The following is a 23,455-nucleotide window of genomic DNA, read 5'->3' on the forward strand; positions in this document are numbered from 1 at the left end:
TTCCCAAAACCCTGGGGGAAATATTTTTTTTAAAAATAAATCCCTTTTAAAAAAAAAAAGCATTTTTTTTTTTTTTTTTTTTTTTACTTGAGTTCTATGGAAGTGCACTGCTGTTTGTCCTGTTGACTTTATTGACCACTGACGGGAGACATCATGATCCCAAGGCCCACCTGAGATCAGCTGACCCTGCGTATGAAGCGGTCCCTCTGGACATGCCTATAAACGTAGCCCAGAAGAACTCCTCTGTGCATGGCTTAACATTTGCTACAGATGTGCCCTTTGGCTGAGGCTTTAATCGTATTCTGTTTATGTCGGTTTTATGTGCATTGTCCTTTGTTCAGCCTTCATGTTACCTCGGTTAAACACCAGGCCTCACAAGTGAAAAGCATTTAAATGAGAGCTGTGCTGATATTACACGATACACAAAAACCTCCAGTCAGGGTGCTGTAATTGGCACCTCTGACAGCCTTTCTTGGCCTCTTATTCACATTCTTCCTTTCTAGTCAAATCAGTCCTGTGTGTGACTGAGTGTCCCTGGATGGAAGCGAGTGGGTGTTTGAGAGAGACTTTTAGATGTGTGTGTGAATACGAAGGGCAGCAGAATGGCTCCGGGGAGCACATGATCGCTTGAGTTTGTGCATTTGGAAGGGCTGGACTTGGATAAGTGTGTGTGGCTGTGCTTCGAGGCAGACTGTCTGCCACTCTGGGGTCATTCTCGGTTCAAACAGGAAAACCGTTTTGGTTCTGAAGCTGAAACCTCAAACAGTACATCTAGCTGGACTCCAGTTCTGAATTTAAATGTGCGCTTCTGGATTACTTTCCGCTTCGTTCTGCTTATTAAGCGTAGGAGATTTCAAGATAAGGCCAAAAGTCTGGAAGATCACTGATGAGCAAATCATTTTTATTAATTGTGCTAACAAATTAAAGCATTAAAAAGTATTTTTATGCCTGGAAATGTTTGTTTGTGACACTAAGCTGCTAAGTTGTCAATAAATTGTTATAAGTAATATACATTTTTAAGTACATTTAACCAGAACTTGATTCACTTAATTATTTTTCATGTCTTGTCAACTTTACCTTTCTTTCTGACCATTGAGGTCGAATGAAAAATGACCAAATTGTGCTGTAGTTTTATAGCTGCAGTTTTCCACTGTGACTTTTTCTTTTTTAGATGTATGCCTAATTCCAATGTTTAATCCATGTTTTCCATAGAGGTGAATTCATTAAATTTAAGATGTTTTATAATTTTCAGACTGTCATTCAGCCTGGATTGAAGTCCAGAATTTACAACAATGGCAATCATCCCATTACACAATAAATCACACTATCTTCTACTTTATATCTTCTTTAAGCCATTGTTTTACTTGAATAATCTGAGCCTAGATTTAACTAATGCTTGTTTTTTTTTTATTCATTTATTTTTTATCTGAAAAATGTGTGCGGTTGAATTACTTTAAGTGCCATTCAGCAGCCCAAGTCAGCTCATATGCAGCATTAGCTGATCCCAGGTGAGGCTTAAAGTATGCAACACTTGTTCCAATTGGAAAGAAATGCAATAAGACCTTTATGCCAATCAGCTGAGTGTGAATGTCAGTTATAGGGCGCAGGAGGAGATTCATTTATTTAAGAGCTCGCCGGAGTAAAAGGAGACGGCAGAAGATTAGACACAAATGAACCTCCCGTTGAAATCTTGCATGCACGTTAGTGCTAATGTCTTGCATGCATAAATCACACACACATGCATTAGTTTATGGTTCATAGTTTGGGTTTTGTGTGTGTTTTCTGGCAAACGGTCGACAATTCGGCGGAGCGATTTGAAGCAGCCAGCATGCAGAGCTTTGAATCTCATCCATGCTTTTGATTTGAGACTCCAAGAACAACAGCTCTCACCCTCCGCTTTCCATACATTAATCACAGGGATGTTCAGCCTAATTTCTCCTCAACTATGAAAGCTCTTCCAGAGAGAGCCCTCGGTTCATGAGCAGGCGAAGGACTATTCCAGCATGCTATCCAAAAACTCCTCACAGATATCAAATGTGCAACTCCTCATAGCTGGACCAGTTGTGTCTCGATCTAGCTCCCAGTGCCTGCTTTGAATTTAAATCAAGTCATATTTAATGCATGGGATTCATCTGTCGCCACCTTGGTGCAGGACAAGGGCTGCTGCTTTTGTGCTCAGACAAAAAGTGCACTGTATGCCGAGTGGGAACTTCGAGACTGATTGCATGTATACGTATAGGTGTTCTCAATCAGGAGGAAATCACAAATATTTCAGAGCAGTAGTGTTTTTGCTGCTATCTAGACATCTGCTTGTGATCTCTTATTCATCTGTGGTGAGAAAAGGAGAAGCCTTTGCCTCAAAGTAAATGCTATAAACTGTGTTTTCTTTTTTTTTTTTTTTTTTTTTGACACGTTTCTGCCAAAACAGCAGGGGGTGAGGAATTGGGGTTGAGCACGTTATTATAAACAATGTCCAAGATCCGCCAGAAGTTGCTATAAATCATAGCTTTCAGCGTCACTTTCACTCTCGCCCTCCGTGTCACGTCTGTCCTCTATGTCTCCCTCTCACAAACCCTCATTTGTCTGAAATAATTTATGAGGTCTATCAGGAATCTTATTGAGTGGGATGCTCATTTACAAAGCAGCCCACACTGTGCTCACTGGACGTGACATCCCTCAGTGTTTACATCTCCTGCTAGTCACTTCGCTCCTGTAGAGGTCATCGACTCTCTGATTTCTAATTAGTTCAGCTAACATCAGCTTTGAAGGGGAGGAGAAGGTTGTACAGTTTTAGGAAGTCTTTTGGTTTTTGCTTTGGTGGCCCCTTTGGTGTGGATCCCGGATGCAGAGAAATGTGTTGATGTAGAATGAATGAAAGATGTGGGTGTGTTTGGATGCAATGAAGAAGATCCATTGTGAGTCCTCAACTTTACTGAAGCAAAATGAATTCTGTCAAACTGAAGAAATAAACCAGGACATTGTGAGCAGTGGCTTGAAGCAAGCTTTTCGAATGAGTGGCATAGAAGAGAATGATCCTTACAATGGCTGAAATGTCTCAGCAGCAAAGAGAAAAGCAAATGAATCATCTGAATGTCATGGGAAGTCCAGACTCTACAGATCAGAAAATGTATTTCCAGTCGTTCATTATCTATTCTTGGCGAGTCTGAGCTAATTTTTGCTTAGTTGAAGAAGTTCTATCGTCTCCAACCAACTATTTTTTTCCTCCTCTTACATCTGACATCAACACGGCAATTTTGTCCACACAACTTCTACTACTTAATTTAGACAATTAAATCAAAATCAAAAATTATAGATTTTTTATTTATTTTGTTTTAAGTGAAATAGGCTTTTAATTTAATGCTGAACAGGAACATGTGAGTCAGGTGGTTTTAGCCAGCTTCAGTCTAAAACCGAATATTCTGGGTTTTTTTTCGTTTTGTTTTGTTTTTTTAGCCAAAGAAAAATACAGTCATATTGTCCTCCAGTGCTTAAACTGTATGTAACATTGTTATTCCTTCTTTATTGGTTTGACATGACCATATAGAAAAGGTCACACATGATATTTTTGAGTTGTTGAACAATCCCTCATAGACTAGCATTCTAGGTACAGAGTATTAGAAATTATTACCTATGATAAAATAAAGATCTTTGATCTAAATTTGAGTCACAAGTACTGGACTGAGGGCCTCAGAGACCAACATCTGCTAATAAAGAACAATGTACATGGTCCATAACTTCATTTTCTCCATCTTTATTCCTCTGCTTCTTTAGGTTCGTCACACGATTCATCGAACTCGACGGACTCACCTGCCTGCTCAATTTCCTGCGCAGCATGGACTACGAGACGTCAGAGAGCCGCATCCACACTTCAGTCATCGGCTGCATCAAGGCCCTGATGAACAACTCGCAGGGACGCGCGCACGTCCTGGCCCATCCGCAAAGCATCAACACCATCTCTCAGAGCCTGCGGACGGAGAACATTAAAACTAAAGTGGCGGTTCTGGAGATTCTCGGAGCTGTTTGCTTGGTGCCTGATGGACACAAGAAGGTGCTGCAGGCCATGGCGCATTACCAAAAATACGCTGCAGAGAGGACTCGATTCCAGGTGAGTAAAGCTGAGCTGAAGTAATATTACTGTTATTGTGGATAATGTGTAGTAGTAGATGTTGCTAATTTCCTTAGATTCTACTTCCTTTCAGCCAGGCTTTTTTTTATCTTTTGAAGTTGATGTTGTTACTAAGTCATTTTCTTAACAGAAAAATCTGTGGGGTTTTTTTGCAACACGTTGACCTTCTCATGTCCATTATTGCCAAAATTTTTCTTTACGGATCATAGCATATGTCAAAAGAACAGTATTTAAAATACTCCTGGCTTCCAATTGTGAGCAGTCTTTTTAAATTTCATATTTGGAGCAAACAGTACTTCATTTAACCTTTCTGTTATCTGGTAACAGTTTTGCTCTCTCTCATTCTGTCACAGTCTATAAGAATTAGTAAAGTCTTCAGGCTTTCACAGTAAATACTTCTTTCTCTTTACAGATGATAATCACAGCAGTTTGAGTCTTACATATTTCTACTAAGCTTGCTAAGTTTGAGTCTTTGTATTCTTTTGAAACAACTTAGCTGTGCCAACATTTGATTTTCTGTCTAGATATTAATTCTGGACTCCAGTTAGTTCCTAATGTTCTCGCTTGGTGGTTTCGCAAAACATTGACTGATGCACTTTTTCTGAATAGTCACATTTTCAGCATCCAAAGGTCAGTTTCTTTTGTGTACTTTAGTCTAGTTTTGGTAACTCACAAAAGCATTTGAAAAGCCAAAAGAAAATTTGCTGCAGACAAATTAAAACCAAGTCCTCCACCTTGAAATTAAAATAGAAAGAAATAAGTGATGGCTCAAACCTCTAGCATATGTCTGTGGTACAAGAAAACTTCCCAAGATGCCTGCCTACATCACTGTGGTCATTTTAAATTTAGCCACTTGTGCAACTCAACTGGTTGGTCGTGGGTCAGGCACACAAGCCAATGGATTTAAAACTTGTCAAGGTCGCAGAGTGTTGAGTGCTTTAGTAAGTGGCAGGAATGAGTCAACAACCACATCTTACACGTCCCCTTGGGGGGTCTGCAGTAAATTGTACCATGACAGACTAAACTATCACCTTAGGATTTGAATCATTGCAAGCTTTGGAAGCCTTTAAATGTCGGTTTGAGCTGTGATTAAAGTTCTGAAGTATGTTAGGGTAAGTTTAACAAAGGATGGACGGTTAAAGAGCAGTGACCCTGTGTCACCTTCTTTTCTTTGATATTGTCAGCGTAATACGGGTTCCTTAGCATGCCTTCATTATCACAGTTTGAATCTGACTCTTTGAGCTCTGAACTGCATTTATGCATTTATATCCAGACGCTCCTCAATGAGCTGGACAGAAGCACTGGCCGCTACAGGGACGAAGTCAACTTGAAGACGGCAATCATGTCCTTCATCAATGCGGTGCTCAGTGCTGGAGCCGGAGAGGTCTGCACGTGCTAATCAACGTTTTTGTGTTTTATCCATCAGTAGTTTCTTTCAACATATGATAAGATGAGCTTGAATCTGCTGTTAGACACTGTTTCTTACCAATCAATAAATTCACACGTGGTTCTCTGGAACATTTTACAATTCCTGACTTCCTGTTTTAACATTAAATCGTTTTAACATTTTTATTTTTTTTTAACATTAAATATTGCCAGATAATTTCCAACTTTGCAGTTGCAGGTATTTTGAATATTGTTGTCCTGCCTGATGCTTTCAGGACAACCTTGAGTTTCGTCTCCACTTGAGGTACGAGTTCCTGATGCTGGGCATTCAGCCGGTTATTGATAAACTCCGAGAGCACGATAACGCCACTCTGGACAGGTGAGTGATCATCTGCTGTTGTGCTGTAGTGCTGCTTTCCAAAATGTATAAATGTCACAGTGTTTTGCTTCTTTTCCCAGACATCTGAACTTCTTTGAGATGGTGAGAAACGAGGACGACTCTGAGCTAGCCAAAAGATTTGATATAGTGGGTTTTTCTTTTTTACATCAAATCATTTTATTCTAAGGTTGGGTCTGCATTAGAAATAAAACATCTTTTTTTTCTTTGTTAGTCCCATGTGGACACAAAGAGCGCTGGTGCCATGTTTGAGCTGATCAAGAAAAAGCTGAGCCACACAGATTCCTACCCACATCTTCTCTCGATCCTTCAGCACTGCCTGCAGATGCCCTGTGAGTCGAAGAGAAATGGGCCAAAATATCTCCAGTACAGATGAACAGGTTCACTCAGGGTTCATTTGGATTCACAAATGTGACAAACAAGAGTTTCTCTTTGTTTTCAGATAAACGTGGAGGTTGCAGCTTGCAGCACTGGCAGCTTTTAGACAGGATCCTTCAGCAGATTGTCCTGCAGGACGAAAAGGGAGAGGACCCAGACGTCTCCCCACTCGACAACTTCAGTGTTAAGAACATTATTCGCATGTAAGTGAAGACATTCCTCATACTGCTGTATGCTCATACTGCTCAACAATAAACTGGTAGCAACAGTATTCCAATTTGACACCAATTTGACGTTTTTAGTCGTTTCTGATCTATCAACTTCGAATAAGGCCAACAGACTAAACTTTATCTAGTGCTATAGCATAACTATATCTTAATCATAAAAAAATTCAGATTTTTTTCTGCTGTTACTTGCCCATGCATCTTATTAAACTACAAAAAAAATAAAAAAAAAAAAAATTAAATAATAATATACTGCTCAAAAAAATAAAGGGAACATTTCACTTTAATTTTGTGTGTGGCTCCAAATCCAGGCCTCCATTGGTTAATAAATTTGATTTCTATTGATGATTTTTGTGTGATTTTGTTGTCAGCACATTCAACTTTGTACAGAACAAAGTATTCAATGAGAATATTTCATTCATTCAGATCTAGGATGTGTTAATTGAGTGTTCCCTTTATTTTTTTGAGCAGTGTATTTCAAGTCAACAGTTTGCCTATTTTTAATTAGGTAACAGCATTACATTTCTGTATCAATAATATATTTTATGGGTCTTATGCAATATTGTCATCAGAAAAAGTAAATGTACCACTATGTGTAAGCAATCTTTGTTCACCCTTTGAAATAAATTATTTTTTTCAAAGATATTCTAAAGTAAAACAACAAATGGCTTAAATTTGTGTTTTAAAAGTTATTTTTGTTTGTTTGTTTGTTTTGTTTTTGGCCAATCATTACGTTGTAAATAATATAGTTTTACTACTCTCTTCACACCATTTTCAAAGCTTTATTTCAGCTTTGAAAATGCTGAAATAAAGCATTTTCAAGCATGATTCTTGATTTAATCAAGAATCAAGATTCTTGATTAAATCTTCAACACTAAGATAAAATCCTGATGAAAACACCATCATGCAACAAAAAGAAACTCTAGAATAAAATCAACTTTAATAGGAATACTCCAGCCCTTCCAGGGTTCACTAAATCTGGCTCTCTGTTGTGTGGGGAGCTGGGGCTTCGGTCTTCTCAGACAAGATGAGGCGATTTGAAGGCAGCAGCAGGGGGCCGGTGGCCGACTCTGAGGAAGCCCCACTCAGAGCGCGAGTTGGGCATGAAAGCAAGAGCCGTAGATCAAAGGAAACCTGCTCTAATCGCATTAATAGTCTATCCAAGTCAGTCATGTTGAGATGCAGTGAAACAAGCACTCTTCAGCAGTCAGGGAAGCAACAAGGAGGCGGCATCATTTTATTCAGGAGAAGCAAGAATTATAAATTGGCGGTTTGGATGTATCGTCGTGGCTGTTGCGCAACAAGAATGCTTTCCAAAAGATCGTTAACATTTCCTGATGTCTGCGGCGGAGGGTCTCATTGATTTCAGAGACTGACCTGATGTTGTTTTCAGCTGATTTAATACATTTTGTTGGCAGGGTTAGATGATGATTTTTAGGCCCTTGTTCTATACACCACAACACCTCAGTTTCTTCTTCCGACAGGCTTCCTTTCCTGTTTTCACCATCTGTCTTCTCCTTACTTTTGTTATGTTTAAACTGAGCTCCTGATCGGTGATTAATGTGTTTAGTCTCTGTGGTGAAAGCACCATAAAGCATGTAGCGTGGCTCACTTTTGGCCCCTGACAGCTCCTGCTTTGTTCACTAATTCAACCACCATTGTTTTTGCAATCACTTGAGTGCAATCCTTTCCAGGAGCGCACAGAAACCTTCATTCCTGCCCATCACTGATCCACCACATCGGTCAAACTCTACCCACTCACTTTACGCCTCAGCCAAAGTCTTATTGTGTGTTTCCATAAACTCTCGGAGAGTAATTTGCGCCTGGAAAAAGGGGAACGTAAACGAATCGTTCCACATTGCGTCAACTTGACAGCGAATGGGTGAAAATGTTAAGGCCCGTGCCGTGAAAACGCAGAGGGAGAAGTGAGGCTTGTTGGAGCAACTGTTAAAACAACTGTCAGGAGAAGCCATCCATCATCTGCGGTCAGCGTGATGATGGTGAAGGACACGCGTGCAGGGCATGAAATTAAAGCATTGTGGAAATCAGAGTTTTCCACAGCAGTGTAAAGGTCTGCAGGTTTGACCTGCTGATGAAGAAGAGAGGATTTGTTTTATTCATTCCTGGTGTAATTAAAGAAAGGATTTCGCGATCAAGCTAAGAAAGACCTTAATTTTATTAATGAGCATTTTGTTTCTAAATTGCTTAGTAAAAGCAGCTAAGTGTGAATCGGTTTCCTAAAGCAGTCACAGTGCCTTACAAAAGTTTCCAATATCCCCCCCAACTTTTTCCTGTTTTCTCATAACCTAAAATTTCATGTTTTGATAGCGTAGGGCTGTTAACCTGTTAGAATATCAGACTCAATGGTTGTTTCAATTGTTATTTTGAAGCATAATTTGCAGTGTCTGATTATTGCTGCTGAAACATGTTTATTCTCTCATCTCTAGCCAAGGCTACCAGCGCTCCTCAAGGTTTCACTTTCCAATCTTTCATCATCCTTAACAGCGTCTTACAATATCCTGTTGCTAATCTTTAAGTTTATATGTCTCATGTCATTATCGCCACTCTCAACTCTGATATCTTGCATAACATGACCTATTTCCAAGCGCAACCAAGTCCCAGAGATGATACCTGAAAAAAATAAAATAAAATAAATAAAACATAACCACTTTCAGCCCTCCAGGGTTTATCCCAGCACTAATGTTTTCCTTCTAAGCTTCAAACTGCTTCACCTCAGTCAATGCTGGTCAAATCCCATCATTGATAAGGGAAGTCAACCTATTGATCAGTGTTACTGATCAATAGGTCAATGATTAAATTCCCTTGGACCATCCCGGCTTGACTCAGTTGGAATGCAGTTGACCCCGCGTGTTGAGCTCTCTTCTGCAACCTTGTGCTTATTTGTCTTTGTCCACTTCGCAGGCTGGTCAACGAAAATGAGGTGAAATTGTGGCGAGAGCAGGCCGAGAAGTTCAGGAAAGGTGAGGAGCTTGCTGCCAGCCTGCATGGATTTCCTGGACAAAATCTGCATCAAGTGAACACCTTTATGATTCTTGTTGAACTGCAGACCATGCAGAGCTAATGGCTAAGCTGGAGAGGAAAGAGAGGGAGTGCGAGACAAAGACCCAGGAGAAGGAGGAGATGATGAAGACTCTGAACAAGATGAAGGACAAGCTGCAACGTGAGGGCGTGGAGCTGCGTTCGGCCAGAGAGCAAGTGCTCGACTTGTCGTCGCGCATCAATGACTTTGCAGTAAGAACTTATGTTTTGTTGGTTCTTACACTCATCTGGCTTTTCCTGAATGTCTCGGCAAAGGAATTGTGATGTTGTTGGCCATGCATGTATGTTTGATCTTCACTTAAAATGTCTCGAAGTAAATAGTGCCACTACATTTAAAGGCTGAAAATGGTAAGACGTTTTTATTGCAATCATTTCATTGAATATAAAACATAAATGCTCACACCAGTCTCTGGACTACTGATCGATTCTCTTCTAATCTTGAAATTGGATATAACTTTACAAACATTACAGAAATAATCCCCTTAAAACGGTAAATAAACAGTTATTTTCTCTGTAAGCACTTAATATACAGTTATGTTTTGACTATTCATGAAACATTACATGAATAGTCTGGTTAGCTATTTTATAAGTCCTTCATAACTGCAGTATTACTGTAAGTTAAGATTAAACTTTTGTGTTTAATAATTAGAATATTTTTACTTTAAATAAAAGGTTTAATTCCATTTCCTCCTGGATGAGATAATGGTTTCATTCAAAATATTTAACTTCTGTCCCTTTGTCATTTAGCAGGGCAGCAGTGTTTCCATGCTGCCTCCCCCTCCGCCTCCTGGAGCACCAGTGCCTCCACCTCCTCTACCTATGTCAGGCAGCTTTCCTCCACCACCGCCTCCACTGCCGTTCAGCTGCCCGCCGCCGCCCCCGCCACCTCCTCCGCCCGGGGCACCGCCTCCTCCACCTGGAGCTCCTCCTCTTTTTGGAGCACCGCCGCCTCCCATGCCCTCCTCATTCAACTCCATGAACATGATGCGGTCAAAGTCCATTCCTCAGCCGTCTCATCCGCTGAAGTCCTTCAACTGGAGCAAATTAGGAGACGTGAGACGAGACTTCCTTAGACGTTCTGTAGTAATGTGCAAACACTGACATGTATGATTTAAAAAGACGATCACCATTGATAAACACATCTCAGATTTGCTCATTTCGCACCCAACTTTTAAGGTGTGAATTTGTGTTGTCTAGTATTGGAGGTGTGGTAGTGCCCAATGCATTAGTTGACAATTTATACCCACTTTGACCACTGAAAATTTTTATTTTTTTTTTCTGTTCATGGTCTGCAGCAAGTAAATGGTGTTGTATGCCTGAATCTGGCTAGAGGAATTTTGGTTAATCAGGGGTCTTTCATATTTCATAAGACTTATGAGGCCTAAACTGGGATCAGAAACAAAATAAACAGAAAGGAGCATAATGCAAAGATGCCCTGTATATTTGTGTTCATGAATAGATTAGATGTGAACATTATTACACATGCTTATCTCCATAAAATAGTTAACTGCAATGATAAATAGGCTGATGTGCTGCTTTTACAAATTGTGTGAGTTTGCACACAAAATTACAAAGATCCAGTGCGTTCATCTACTGAGTCATTGAAATAAAGTAGTGGTTTGTTTTGCAACTGGAGTGAAAGCAATAACCCCCATCCTGTGTTCTTTCAGAATATGATCAACGGCACCATCTGGAATGAAATTGATGACCTGAGGGCGTTCAAGGTTCTGGACCTGAAGGACATAGAGAAGATGTTCTCAGCGTACCAGAGACAGCAGGTTTGGATTTGTTTGTGGGTTATAAATACCTGACTACACTTATCCGTATGTGTGTTGAATGCCGAGTATGTGTTGGTATGCTTGAGCATGCGAATGACTCTTTTATAGCGTAAACGGTCCAGCTTCAGCCTTACAGGAGCAGCTGTTGGCTGCTGAATGGCTCATTGTAGCTCCTGCTGATGTCCACAAACCTTTGGTGTGAGAACCAACGGCAGGTCTTGAATCAAGACCCACAGGGAGTCACAATGCGAGAAAACACAAAGCTTGTTATTGAGATGTAGTGAAAACAAACAGATTTATTGAGTAAATCATCCTGAAACAGAGACGAGCTGAAAGCATAATTGGTGCATCTCTTGGGCATATGTCAAACCATGCATAGCAAATCACTCTCCTCTCTGCTGGGAATTAATTGTACTATTTTCATTCCATAATATAATGTACAGTTGCACAAACTGTGCCTTATATCACAGACACATTGTCCACTTAAATGGGTTTAAGTGGAGGGTTAATTTGTTCTAATTGGTTTCTAGTAATCACAGTTTAAAGTGAGGTCTTTAAGGTTCCATTAAAGAGCACTAAATCATCTCCACTGAGGCATCGCCATTGTTGAGTTAATGCATTTTACAGCAGTCGGACAGTTACAATCACAGTGTCTCCTTGCAAGCTTTTATTAAAGAGGAATGGGTCATTTGGGGTTGTTGCTGACAGTGATATACTGCAGGTATTTATTTGTGCGGAGCAGGTTTTTATTGGCACTGGCCGTTGCCTAAATGCTGATCCCAGTGGATGCAGTCGCATAAAAACCCAACATCTTCCTGTCTTTGACAGCCTAGTTCCCGTTTGGAAAGAGCCAAATTTAATTTAAATTTCACTGGGCAGTAATGCTGTGTTTATACATGACATACTTTTGTTTTAGAGCTTTTCATTGCTCTTTCTGTCAAAATGGTATTTTATTTACACTTGCACTCTGTAGAATTGTCTGCCACAGCCGTATTTCATCGTCCTGTTTTTCCATGTCAGACTGATGTAGATGCAGTCAAAATTAAAACCACCAAGGCATCCGTGGTCGGTCTGAGAAGACAAAATCCGAACTAGAAATCTATTTGTGTTAATCTTTCAGCCTTTTATGCAGATCTTTTGAACCGTAGACAACATGAAGAATTTAGCATTGTTACTCTCACAAAAGCTTTCCAGCTTCAGCTTGTAGTTTGCATCTAGTATTAGTAGTTCTTTGCTTTTGCCTTTCCGGCCTTCGGTGCTAATCTTTGCATGTGTTCTCAATTTTTTTTTGTCCCTGCTCTCTCCGGCTGCCTGGGCAGGACCTGCTAACTAACCAATCCTTCAAACAGGTGAGTTAAACATCTTTGAGCTTCTTGACCACAATGGTTATCCACTTTTACTGCTTTTATCACCTCGCCTTCTGCCTCGCAGCGGCCAGGCAAACAGCAGTCAGCTTCGCACATTGAATTTATTATTTTCTGTGATGTTGTTTTTTTCAAAGTCTCCACTTTAAATTAAAACCAAGTGTCTTACTGAAGTTGCTAATCATCTTTTGCTAATAAAATAATTGATCATCGTCATCAGTCGCCTCTAAAAGTCAAACATGTCGAAGTGGAAAGACTCCAGCAATAACCCAAGACAAAATATTGTTGGAACACTTTAATTTGTGGAAAGATCACAAGGGCATTTTTAAACGGTTTGAAATCTGTAATTCAGCAGAGAAAATATTCACAAGTGAAAAATATTTAAAGCATCTACCAAACTCCCAGAAGTAGAAAACCCCAGCAAATTCAGTTAGCACATTGTTGGAGGGTGATAATTTTTACTTCCTTTGCAGCAACATGACCTGGGTATCTTTCATTCTTCAGCTTGACCACAAACACCAAAATAATCTAGAATCAGATGTGAAGTCATATGTCTGGAATGCGAAGCTCATCCTAAACCGGATGATGTAATCCGTGAAGGAATGATGTGGAAAGGAGACGGGACCAAAGTTTTTTCTACAAAAATCTGAAAATCTGCAAAAGTCATGCAGAAGAATTGCAAAAAGTCACTAAAGGTGGTTTTATAAACTACCCTTGCCTACTTTTTTGAGCCTTTGTGGTAAATAAATGTAGAATCTGATAAAGACCAGATCTGTTTCCTGATGTGTAATAACCTTAGTTGTGATGTACGGTGCAGTTTATTCACATATTTTTGAATTAGCCACTTTGTGATTCACTAAAAGCAAAACGGTTTATGTTCCAATATGACTTTAACAAACAATGCAATAATTTATTTTACAGAATATTTTGTATATCACAAGACATTTTGACATAACTTCCATAATTACTGAGTTATATTTCTTCACCTCGTACGATCCTTTGGCTCTCGCATCCAGACAAGCAAACTATTAAGGGTTCTGCTCGAAAGTCCAAAGCACAACACCTCGTCTTTCAGCTGATGTCACTTTGTGACCAATTGAAAAGTTCAACCTTTCAGTCGGTCGTATCAGCGCCTACGAGGCAAACAGTCTGGCAGAGCTGGCGCTCGTCTGTGAGCCACGAGAGAGAGAGAGCGCGCTCTGAACGGCTTCAGTGGATGGGAGTTGTCCCCCTAACCTGTTGCCAACCCCGCTCAGCTGCCAAACACCCCGGGTCAGCACGGACGCAGAAAAACGACACTTTCTTCAAAATCCACATCTGTTTTATATATGTCATGCCCAGCAACCCTGAAAACAGAGATTTTTCTGGCGAGCAGGAAACCAGCCTGCACCATAAATAGAATGTGTTTAACATGCAGGCCCCAAACGGCTCTCTCAGAATTTATTCTTTGCTTCAGGGATTTTTTACTACATTTATGTGAGGTTAACCAACATATCTAACGGGCTTTGATTGGACCAGCATTCCTGCTCCTCCTTTGAGAAGTTTCTGATGAGGTGTTGCATTGTGAAGGCCTGCTTCTGATCCTTGTTCTTTGTGTAAGCTCTCTCTGTATCCAAAGGTAACTTGACCTGAAGCAAGTGCTAAATCCTTTTAGTTTCCCTCGGCTGTTTCGAGTCATGTCTCTTCATTAACTCCTTGTTAAGTCCCAGAAAAGCTTTCCTCGATCAGTTAAAGATATCGCAAAGAAGTGAGGAGGAGATGTTAATGTGTGTGCTGTGGATTTTATGTGAATACTCATTAATCTGAGCTACAAATTAAAGCCCTTTTCTCTTTATTTTTTTTTTTTACAGAAAGAGACTGGCTCTATGGATGACATCTACGTCAGCACACGGAAGGTCAAAGAGCTGTCGGTCATCGATGGCAGACGTGCTCAGAACTGCGTCATCTTGCTTTCAAAGTAAGCGATCCGAATTGAGGAGCTGCTCTTGTACAACTAAAATTATCACCATGTTAAAGTGACTTAATGTTCAGTTTTCTTGACCTAATTGATCTTTATTTTTAATCAACTCCCACATTTTCAAGCCCTAAATACATTGATGTTTTGTTAGTCAGAGAATTAAATCCAGCTTAATGTTGAGCTGAATGTTAGAAGATCGGAGATAAACAATGAGTCTTCGGTATCACTACACATTTGTGGTGGGCAAAAACTACTAAAAATAATTGTATTAAAGAAGGAATGAAAAGAGATGTACAGAATCCTTCCTCTGCAAAGCATAAGATCATTAAATAGTTCAAGGAATCTCCAGTAATATCAATGCATCAGGACGAAAAAAAGAAAACAAGCTGCAACACAAACTGCTACAGGAGATCTCCTTGCCCATGTTTACAATCATCTATTATCACTCCTGGAAGCAACTCGGATAATAAACGTTACGAGGTCTAATTCTTCTTTATACAAGCCATATATTGAACTACATTTAAGTCTACTGAATTTAAATGTTTTTCCAGTACTTATTTTGGAGTGTGTTGCAGCTTTAAATGCAGCAGTCCACCTATAAAAACCAAATAGGTTTGGTTTGTAATGTTTCCAGTAATTTAAAACATAAATAATCCTTACTTGACATAATCTGAACCTGAGTTGTTTGTCCCACATTAAGGAAGACCCTGCAGCCTTCCATTGAGTTTTTGCTGTGCTTCTTCATAATAGGCTATTCACATAAGCAGCTGTTTACGCCACAAAATGTGTTGGCTGCTCCAGCCAAAAGAGAATTTATCCGGAAGCAGTGCACGATATGAAATTCAGTCTATAATTAAACATTCAAGTGCTATCGGTGTCAACGTTAACTCGCATCAAAGATCCATTAATTGACCCTTCTCCCAAAGGGGTCACGCTACATCTGAAGCTGAATCCATTGCTGTCTTTTGAGATCCACTTGACAATATGTTCCCCATTTAAATCCCCAAACAGCAGTGGTCCCGGGGCCCCCTTGGAGGGTTTAAACGCTGACCCCACTCTACAGATCAATAAACGGGCTTCCTGAGTCCTTTGTGCATCTGACAAAACAGCGGCACGCTCCCTGCACTCTCTTTCGTGCCAATAACAGACTGACCCAGATGGGGTTAGCAGATGGTCAATACAGCTTTGATGCGCGTACTGACAATGCTGTTATTGATCGAAGCCCAGCGCACGTACGTCTGAAAACAGCTGGCAGTGCTCTCAGGGGGTGAGAGTGGAGCTGTCCAGACTGGTGCTCAGATCGCCACTATCAGGACGCTTGTGTTTGTGTTTCGCATTTGATGTCATTAAAGTGCATTTTGCTTCCCTGCAGGTTGAAAATGACAAATGAAGAAATCAAAAGGGCGATACTAGAGATGGATGAGAGGGAGGAGCTAGCCAAAGACATGTTGGAGCAGGTATGTGTCCCTTCGTGACGATCAGGATTTTTACAAGGCAGCTAGATTTTATAGGTTATTCAGAAATTAGTAGGGGAATGGTTTGCAGATGTTCAAAATTAACAGAAAACTTTCAGGGGTCTGAATTCTCCCCCAATTAAAATTTTAATTTAGTTAAATTTGGATCATTAAAAGATTCCCTAGTGCTTTTAAATGTGAGTCAAATATTTTTATTTATTTTTTATTAGATGATGGAAACCTGGCTCTGATATTGTCAACTTTAAAACACAAACAGCTTTATCATCAAAATAAATGCAAACAAAGCACTTATTAGATATAATACAATTAATTAGTATTAATTAATGGTATTTATATTAACTACCATTAATTAAATGGCAGTAAAATACAATTGAATTACCATGTAATTAAAAAGACATGTAATGTGTCATAGACATAATTTGAACCCTATTTGGGTAAAAAGGAAATACTGAAACTGTGGTTTTAGAGAGTCACATGCATCTGTTTACTATTTATTTGAGGAAAATTACTGTCGATGAACTTTAAGTGGTTGCAGCTCAAACTTGGAGCTATTGCGGTTCTAATAAACATTGCTTCTGCATCTTTTCCAGCTGCTTAAATTTGTCCCTGAGAAAAGTGACATAGATCTTTTAGAAGAGCATAAACATGAGTTGGAGAGGATGGCCCGAGCTGACCGCTTCCTCTTTGAGATGAGCAGGTAACTGTGATGCTCTTTGTGTGAGAGGGTGGTTTTGATTTCTGTTTTAAGCCAGCTTCGTCAAGAAAATGTATCGAGCGTTAGCTTGATTCATTATGTAGCAGAAGTCCTGAATGCTTCCTCCTTGACTTCATCTCCTGTGGTCAGGCATTTAATATCTCTCGTCTCTCTTTGAAACTCTCCCTCCTTGCTTTGGTGAACATTTAGTCGAGTTTTACATCCCCATTTGTCATCTCGTCCTTTGACAAGAGCCCTCTGGATGCTTTAGAATAGAGTGTAAAGTGAGACAGGGGATTTTGCACATTTCACTGACTTGTAACATTTGAAGTTTTGCTCCCCCTAAAGACAAATGTAACTGACCCCTGCTAATCTCTCCTCTCGTTTCTTTGTTCTTCCCATCAGAATTGACCACTACCAGCAGAGACTACAGGCTCTGTTCTTTAAGAAGAAGTTTGCAGAGCGTTTAGCTGAAACCAAGCCTAAGGTTGAAGGTAAGGACAAACATGATAGTTCAGTGGTTCGGTGAATTAATGCCTCTGCAGTCGGTCGCCTTATAAAAGGGATAGTTTTATAATTTAAACAAGGAATCAATCACTATTGCACAAGAAAACTTTTATAAACACAAAACCATGAACACTGCAGTTCGTCTTGACTCACAGGTATCAGTTTGCGGCTCAACAATGTCTTTGAAAAACATTTTTAGATATTCAGAGCAGATGAGCTGTTAGCCGATCTCGAGGCAGAAGGTGCAAAGTATTTCTCTTTGGATATGTTGAGAAAATTCGATCTAATCAAATTAAGATTCTATTAAATATACAGCTGCTGAGTTGACATCTCCATCAGTGGGTTCAGATTGAAGCCAGATCTTTCCCATCGTTTCTCGAGGCTGTGCAGTTGTTGGAGAACTCCTGCAGCGTCTGGACCTGCAAACTGCAGCTGCCTAAGAACCGCTTGAGATTGTTCTTTGTCGATGTGCAAGTCGGAGGACGTCAGGATCGACTTGGATGCGAATCTAGCCAGCAAAAGCGATTATCAGTGATTTATGTTTGCAGATTTAGTTCATCTCAAGCCTTAGCAGAAAGAAGGGATGAAGAACACAGTGGAGAGATGTTAAAGTAGCTGAAGTCTGGTGCCGTTTAACAAGGCACTTGATTCAAATACAGTTGGAAAACTGAAACATCTCTACTTACATTTTGCTGAAATTTGCGCAGACTTGATAACCTGTTGATAACCATGAAATAAAATGATGCAGCTATGATTTTATGTATGACGCAGCTGTCCAATAGGTGACTTTTTGCAACTTGTGAGCAGACGAAGGTGAAAATGTAAAAAATATATTTTGAAGCTGGACATAAATTATTAAGGAGCATGCTTTTAAATGAGATTGCATGGTTGTATGGATGTGTGTGCGCATGCTGGTTTTATGCAGTTTTTCCCTCTCCCACCCAGCATCCGTGTTACCATGGAAGCTGTTTTGGAAAACTGGCTCACGTTGAGAGAGGACAGCATCTCCTGTGAACCTGAATTTCACTTCAAAGATGTCAGGGAAAAAGCTTTCCAGTGTGTGCGTGTGTGTGTGTGTTTGTGTGTGTGCATGCACGGATATCCATGACCGAGTTGTCGCTGCAGCTTTTAGAGCCAGGGTTGCTTTGATGAGAACATCACACTGTTTATTGTCGGCGTTTTTATTCGCACTGTCAGTTCGATTCTGTCTGTGCTGCATAATTTCTTCTGAGAAACTCAATTCCTTCTGGTCTGAGGTCAGGGTAATATATTCTGACACACATTTCACTCTCAGCTGGCGCGGGAAGAGAAGAGAAGAGAAACCTTCACAATTGCTGTTGTTGGATCCAAAAGTCCCCGGACCACACTGTTCAAAAAAAGAAGAAAAAAAAATCTCATTTTGTTTTATTATTCATATAATTTTGTCACATACTGCAGATTAGACTGTAAGTCTGCAGACCACCCAGCCTGTTCAATGGGAGCCTTTTTTAGAAGACGGCTCCATCGGCCAGAGCCAGGAGAACAGTTCCCATGCTTCATCACAACACAAAAAAGTGTAACAATAACAATATGATGTTTGTTAATGATCTTCACAGTTACGCTGATGGTTTCCTCTGCGGAGACGGGGAACCACCTGCACTTTGCCAGACGCTCCTTTCTCAGGGGAAATGAAACAGACAGAGTTGGCTCATGTTCAGTGTATTCCTTTCCCCTCTTGCTGTTTTACTGATGGAAGGACAGGATACTTTTCCCACCAAGCTGCCCAGTTGTTATGGAGAATACCGATCACTCATCGTGAATGATGTTAAAAATAAAGGAAATTCTGGGGGAACACGGAGTCGAATTTGAAGCTCCTGCGTCTCTGTGGTGTTTGAGTGGAGTAACAGAGTGGAAGGAATAATTTAAGCCCAGTTTGTTATGTAATAGACAAAGCTGAACAAGTTTAAATCATGATCTCAGCAGCTGTTTTTCCTCTCTCCGCGTTCTTCTGCAGCCATCCTGAACGCCTCCGTGGAGGTGGTCCGGAGCAAGCGTCTGACTCAGGTCCTGGAGGTGGTGCTGGCCTTTGGAAACTTCATGAACAAGGGCCAGCGGGGGAACGCCTTCGGATTCAAGGTTTCCAGCCTGAACAAGATCGTCGACACCAAGTCGAGCATAGACAGGTGGGCAACAGAGGGGGGATTTGAGCCTTGCTGCAGCAGTCACGACCTGAGTCTAAGACCTTAGCTTGTTACAAAACAAAATATTTTAAGATTTGACTCAGATTCAAGCTCTTAAAACTTCTGACATAGAAGGAGAGCAGGGAAAGACTGCAGCTGACCACAGCTGCTGTGGTCTTTGAACGATGGTTTCAGGTACAAAATAAATGTAACTTTGCTCCTACATCTCAATTTAGAATCATCACAAACAGATATTTCTGGTTTTTCAAAATATTGAAATTATTTTTCAATTCATTCAAACATTAGGTAATCTTTTTCACCAGTACTTTACGCCTTGCTCTGTATTCTGTTATCTTGTAACAAGGTTTACCATTTATATGTAAAAACGTCTATTCCCTGTTTCATTCATTTCAAAATTTGACATTAGCTGATGTTCCATCATTTCTACTATTTTTCTTTGAACATATGTGGCATTTGTACTTAAAATTAGGTAAATAACTTCATGAATTTGCTTTGTTTGCACTACTTGTTCGCACGTTAATGTAAAGTGCTTCATAGGAAAACGAGGGAAAAGAGATAAAACCAACTGAAACACATCAAAACATACACATTAAAACATGATATAGATTAATATGTATATCATGAGTAATATCTATATAACATGAGTATGAAATCTAAACTGCAAAACTTATTTAACTTATAAAATAGCATTTAAGCTTTAATAAAAACATTTTAAGTCCAGATTTAAAGGAACCAATAGTATCTCAGGTTTTCAGGAAGTTTGTGTCAGAGCTTATTAGCGTAGCGATGACGTTGTACCTCATCTTTCTTATTCTGGTCCTGGGAAAACAGAGTGAAGACCTTTCTGATGACCTGAGAGGTCTGTATGGTTTGAGCAGCATCTCTGGAATTCATCTAGGTCCAAGACCATTGAGTGTCTTATAAATATCCTGAGTTTCTTTTTACAAACAAGTAGTCAGAGTAGTGATTTAAGGACTGGTGTTTGGCAGAACAGTGTCTTTTGGATCACATGCAGCTGCTTGATTGATTTTTTTTTTCTTTTATTGTTTTAACAGAAACCTCTATAGACACCATTAAGATATTCTACCCAAGTGAAAATAAAACCTGTTTTGATTAGAAACCCTTTATTCTGGCAATTCTTTAAGGTGGCAGTAAGCCGATATAGCAATATAACCAATAATCTACCACAATTCAATGTTATGGGGAGAGTAGATGGCCAGAATCCAATGTGAAAATGTTCATTTCAGTCATCGGAGACTTGAAATTGGGAAAAAAAAATTAAATCTCTAGCCTGTCATAAAAGCAAATCTCATCTCATTAGCATTTAAATGTTAAGCCAATTATGAGAAAATAAAAGAACGAACAGAGGAGGCCCTGTGGTAAAGCTCGCCACCCATGTACAGAGGACATGAACCAGCTGCGTTTTGGGTTTGAGTCCCGGCCCGTTGGCCTTTGCTGGATGTCTTCCCCCTCTCTCACAACCCGCTTTCCTGTCATTTCGCTAGCAAATAAAGGCAACTAGAGCTGGAAAACTCCTCTAAAGAATGAACAAAGAGTGCCTCTGCTCAGTGTTCCTTCGCCATCCGCTGGTTTCTACAAAACTTAACTCAGAGTCTTGAAAGAAATTGACAGAAAAATATAAAACCACTTCAGCGTGTTGCAGCGGCGATAGATTCGCTCGAACAAACGGCGTGTGGGAGCTCTTTTCTCTTTACAGTAATGAAATGCTGTCCGAGCCATCGGCGTTGCCACGGAAACAGGCACTACTGGCATGATTTCCAGTGACTCAGATGCGTCTTAATATAAACAGGGAGATGAATTGAAGCACAGCACTCTTACTCCACTGCCTCCATGACCTAATTTTCTTCTGTGCACTCTGGTGTTTAGATCCAGCATATGAAACTTTATACTATCCAACTCTCTCCGAACACGGTACTTGTGAGGGAATAAGTGGGAGCATTGATATGTTCAGAAGAATGTCATATTTGTAATTATCGCATCACTTCCTCGGGGCCTTCCTGCTATTTAGAGGTGTGTTACCACGGTAACTAATCAACAACCTCTACACAGACAAATGTGCCAAGAAACAAGTTCTCCTAAAAAATTTAGAGCAAATGTTGAATCTTATTGAAGAGATTTTTAGAATGTGTGTCATACGACTGCGTTGCATTTTTTAAAATATTGAAACATACTGATACTTGTTGTTCAGATTAACTCTAAAAAAAATCTTTTAAAATGGACCTTATGCTTGTTATTGTGCAGGATATATTTAACGTAGAAACATTAGTTATTATTGCCAAGAAAAGAAAGATTTCTAAAAGCATAATAATCTTGTTCATTGAACGTGATTATTAGATTGAGCAGCGTGTTGGCATGTCAACAGTTCAGCTGGACTCAGAAAAACAAAAGTCGTAAAAATCCACAATAATATGAGCTTATGTTCTGGTACAAGTGTCATAAAACAAAGTGATAATGTTTGTGAGACCAAAAGTTGAGATTTCTGCGTAGTTTACTCTACATACCTTGAAATTAAATAACAATCAGTAAGTTTTACAATAAAAACTAAATTATATTTAGAGAATTTCCTAAGTCTGAAAGCCTGTCCATATCCGGACCAAATGAGTCCAGACCCAGTCTTCAGGTGCTTTTACACTTTTCACATTGAGCTGGTGCTCAACTTTTTTATGACAAAATTACTTGAAGTTAACTGGGGCTTTCTGAAATCTCAAGAAAAGTTGTTGATTAGGTACTTTTTTTGTCAGAAAAATACAGAATGTGGGAAGAATAAAATGAAATTTTGCAGGGGGAAAAAAAATATTAGGGTCAAAGTTTGGACAGCTTACTACAGGCAGACAGTGCTATTGTTCACACCTGGTTGTTCTTTTCCCAGTCTGTGAATCTTTGATCATTTGGATTTTTACTGACAGACAGATGAAAACTCTTCTCTTTTTTAATGCAGATTAAAAGTTTATTTTAATCAAATTAATCATTGCTTTTAATGCAACAGGAACATCACCATGTTGCACTACTTGATCATGATCTTTGAGAAGAACTACCCAGACACGTTGTACATCCAGGAAGACCTCAGGAGCGTGCCTGAAGCCGCCAAAGTCAAGTATGAATATTCCTACCCCCCAAACTTCAGCGTCAACTTTGTAACACAAGGTGCAGTCTACTAAACTATGACTGATAACTGGAAACATTTGTTGATCTTCTTTCTCCTCAGTTTGTCAGAGTTGGAAAAAGAAGTGCACAACATCAAAAGCGGGCTGAAGGCTCTCGAGGCGGTGAGTTGGGCTGAGTTAGTTTCCTTCTCCCTCCCGCTGGTTCTTCTGCCGCCTGTAATTATGCTTTTAAGCAGAAACAGTGAAGTACGGCACGCTGAGGTGTTTAAACGCCGCTAACGCTCGGCGCTCTGCAGCACGGCCGTGCCGCGCACAGGAGACTGGAGCAATTATAATTCATTTAGGCGTTTGGCAAACTCTCAGTGACAAGCTTTCGTGTCCCTGTCGCTTCTCACCAGGAGCTGCACTACCAGCAGAGCAGGATGAGGGAACGCGGGGATAAGTTTGTGGCTGTGATCGGTGACTTCATCACCGTGGCTGGGTTTAGCTTCTCTGAACTGGAGGACCAGCTGAGTGAAGCCAAGGAAAAGGTAACTCAATAACTTTCTGGAGCAAACTGATCTCATCGGTTTTCCAATCTGTTCTTGCCGTGTCGACATGAAAGACTGGGTGAATTTAAGAGACCATAAGAGCGAAAGCTCGTATGTCCACGTGGGTGGCTGTGGTGGATCCGAAGCCAGTCATCCTCGCTGACAAGCCTGTATGTCAAGCGAACTGAGGAATAAAGAAAAAAAAAAAAAAAAAAAAAAGGCGGAATCCGGGAAGCGTGAAGCCCCGGGGCGCCCCCTCGATCCCTCCGGGGGG

At 40.1% G+C, this 23,455-nt stretch overlaps 1 protein-coding gene across 8 annotated transcripts in view; it reads left to right on the plus strand.

The window, feature by feature from the left end:
- The window catches only part of daam2 (dishevelled associated activator of morphogenesis 2), a 112,259-nt gene that overhangs the window by 81,349 nt on the left and 7,455 nt on the right, over positions 1–23,455 (plus strand). For 2 of the 8 annotated variants that reach the window (XM_015043123.1, XM_015043124.1), the window contains exons 6-25: positions 3,772–4,105; positions 5,400–5,510; positions 5,788–5,891; positions 5,972–6,038; positions 6,124–6,241; positions 6,352–6,490; positions 8,959–8,982; positions 9,434–9,492; positions 9,579–9,763; positions 10,319–10,624; positions 11,242–11,349; positions 12,669–12,698; positions 14,564–14,670; positions 16,043–16,127; positions 16,736–16,842; positions 17,245–17,333; positions 19,340–19,508; positions 22,534–22,641; positions 22,753–22,813; positions 23,050–23,181. In XM_015043123.1, the coding sequence (XP_014898609.1) occupies positions 3,772–4,105; positions 5,400–5,510; positions 5,788–5,891; positions 5,972–6,038; positions 6,124–6,241; positions 6,352–6,490; positions 8,959–8,982; positions 9,434–9,492; positions 9,579–9,763; positions 10,319–10,624; positions 11,242–11,349; positions 12,669–12,698; positions 14,564–14,670; positions 16,043–16,127; positions 16,736–16,842; positions 17,245–17,333; positions 19,340–19,508; positions 22,534–22,641; positions 22,753–22,813; positions 23,050–23,181 (2,443 nt within the window). The remainder of the gene's footprint in view (positions 1–3,771; positions 4,106–5,399; positions 5,511–5,787; positions 5,892–5,971; positions 6,039–6,123; positions 6,242–6,351; positions 6,491–8,958; positions 8,983–9,433; positions 9,493–9,578; positions 9,764–10,318; positions 10,625–11,241; positions 11,350–12,668; positions 12,699–14,563; positions 14,671–16,042; positions 16,128–16,735; positions 16,843–17,244; positions 17,334–19,339; positions 19,509–22,533; positions 22,642–22,752; positions 22,814–23,049; positions 23,182–23,455) is intronic. The other 6 variants (XM_015043116.1, XM_015043120.1, XM_015043117.1 and 3 more) reach the window with 6 other exon arrangements.

The sequence above is a fragment of the Poecilia latipinna genome, unplaced genomic scaffold, assembly GCF_001443285.1.
Source record: "Poecilia latipinna isolate Pla-1442-1.1 unplaced genomic scaffold, P_latipinna-1.0 Scaffold617, whole genome shotgun sequence".
Taxonomy (NCBI): Eukaryota; Metazoa; Chordata; class Actinopteri; order Cyprinodontiformes; family Poeciliidae; genus Poecilia; species Poecilia latipinna.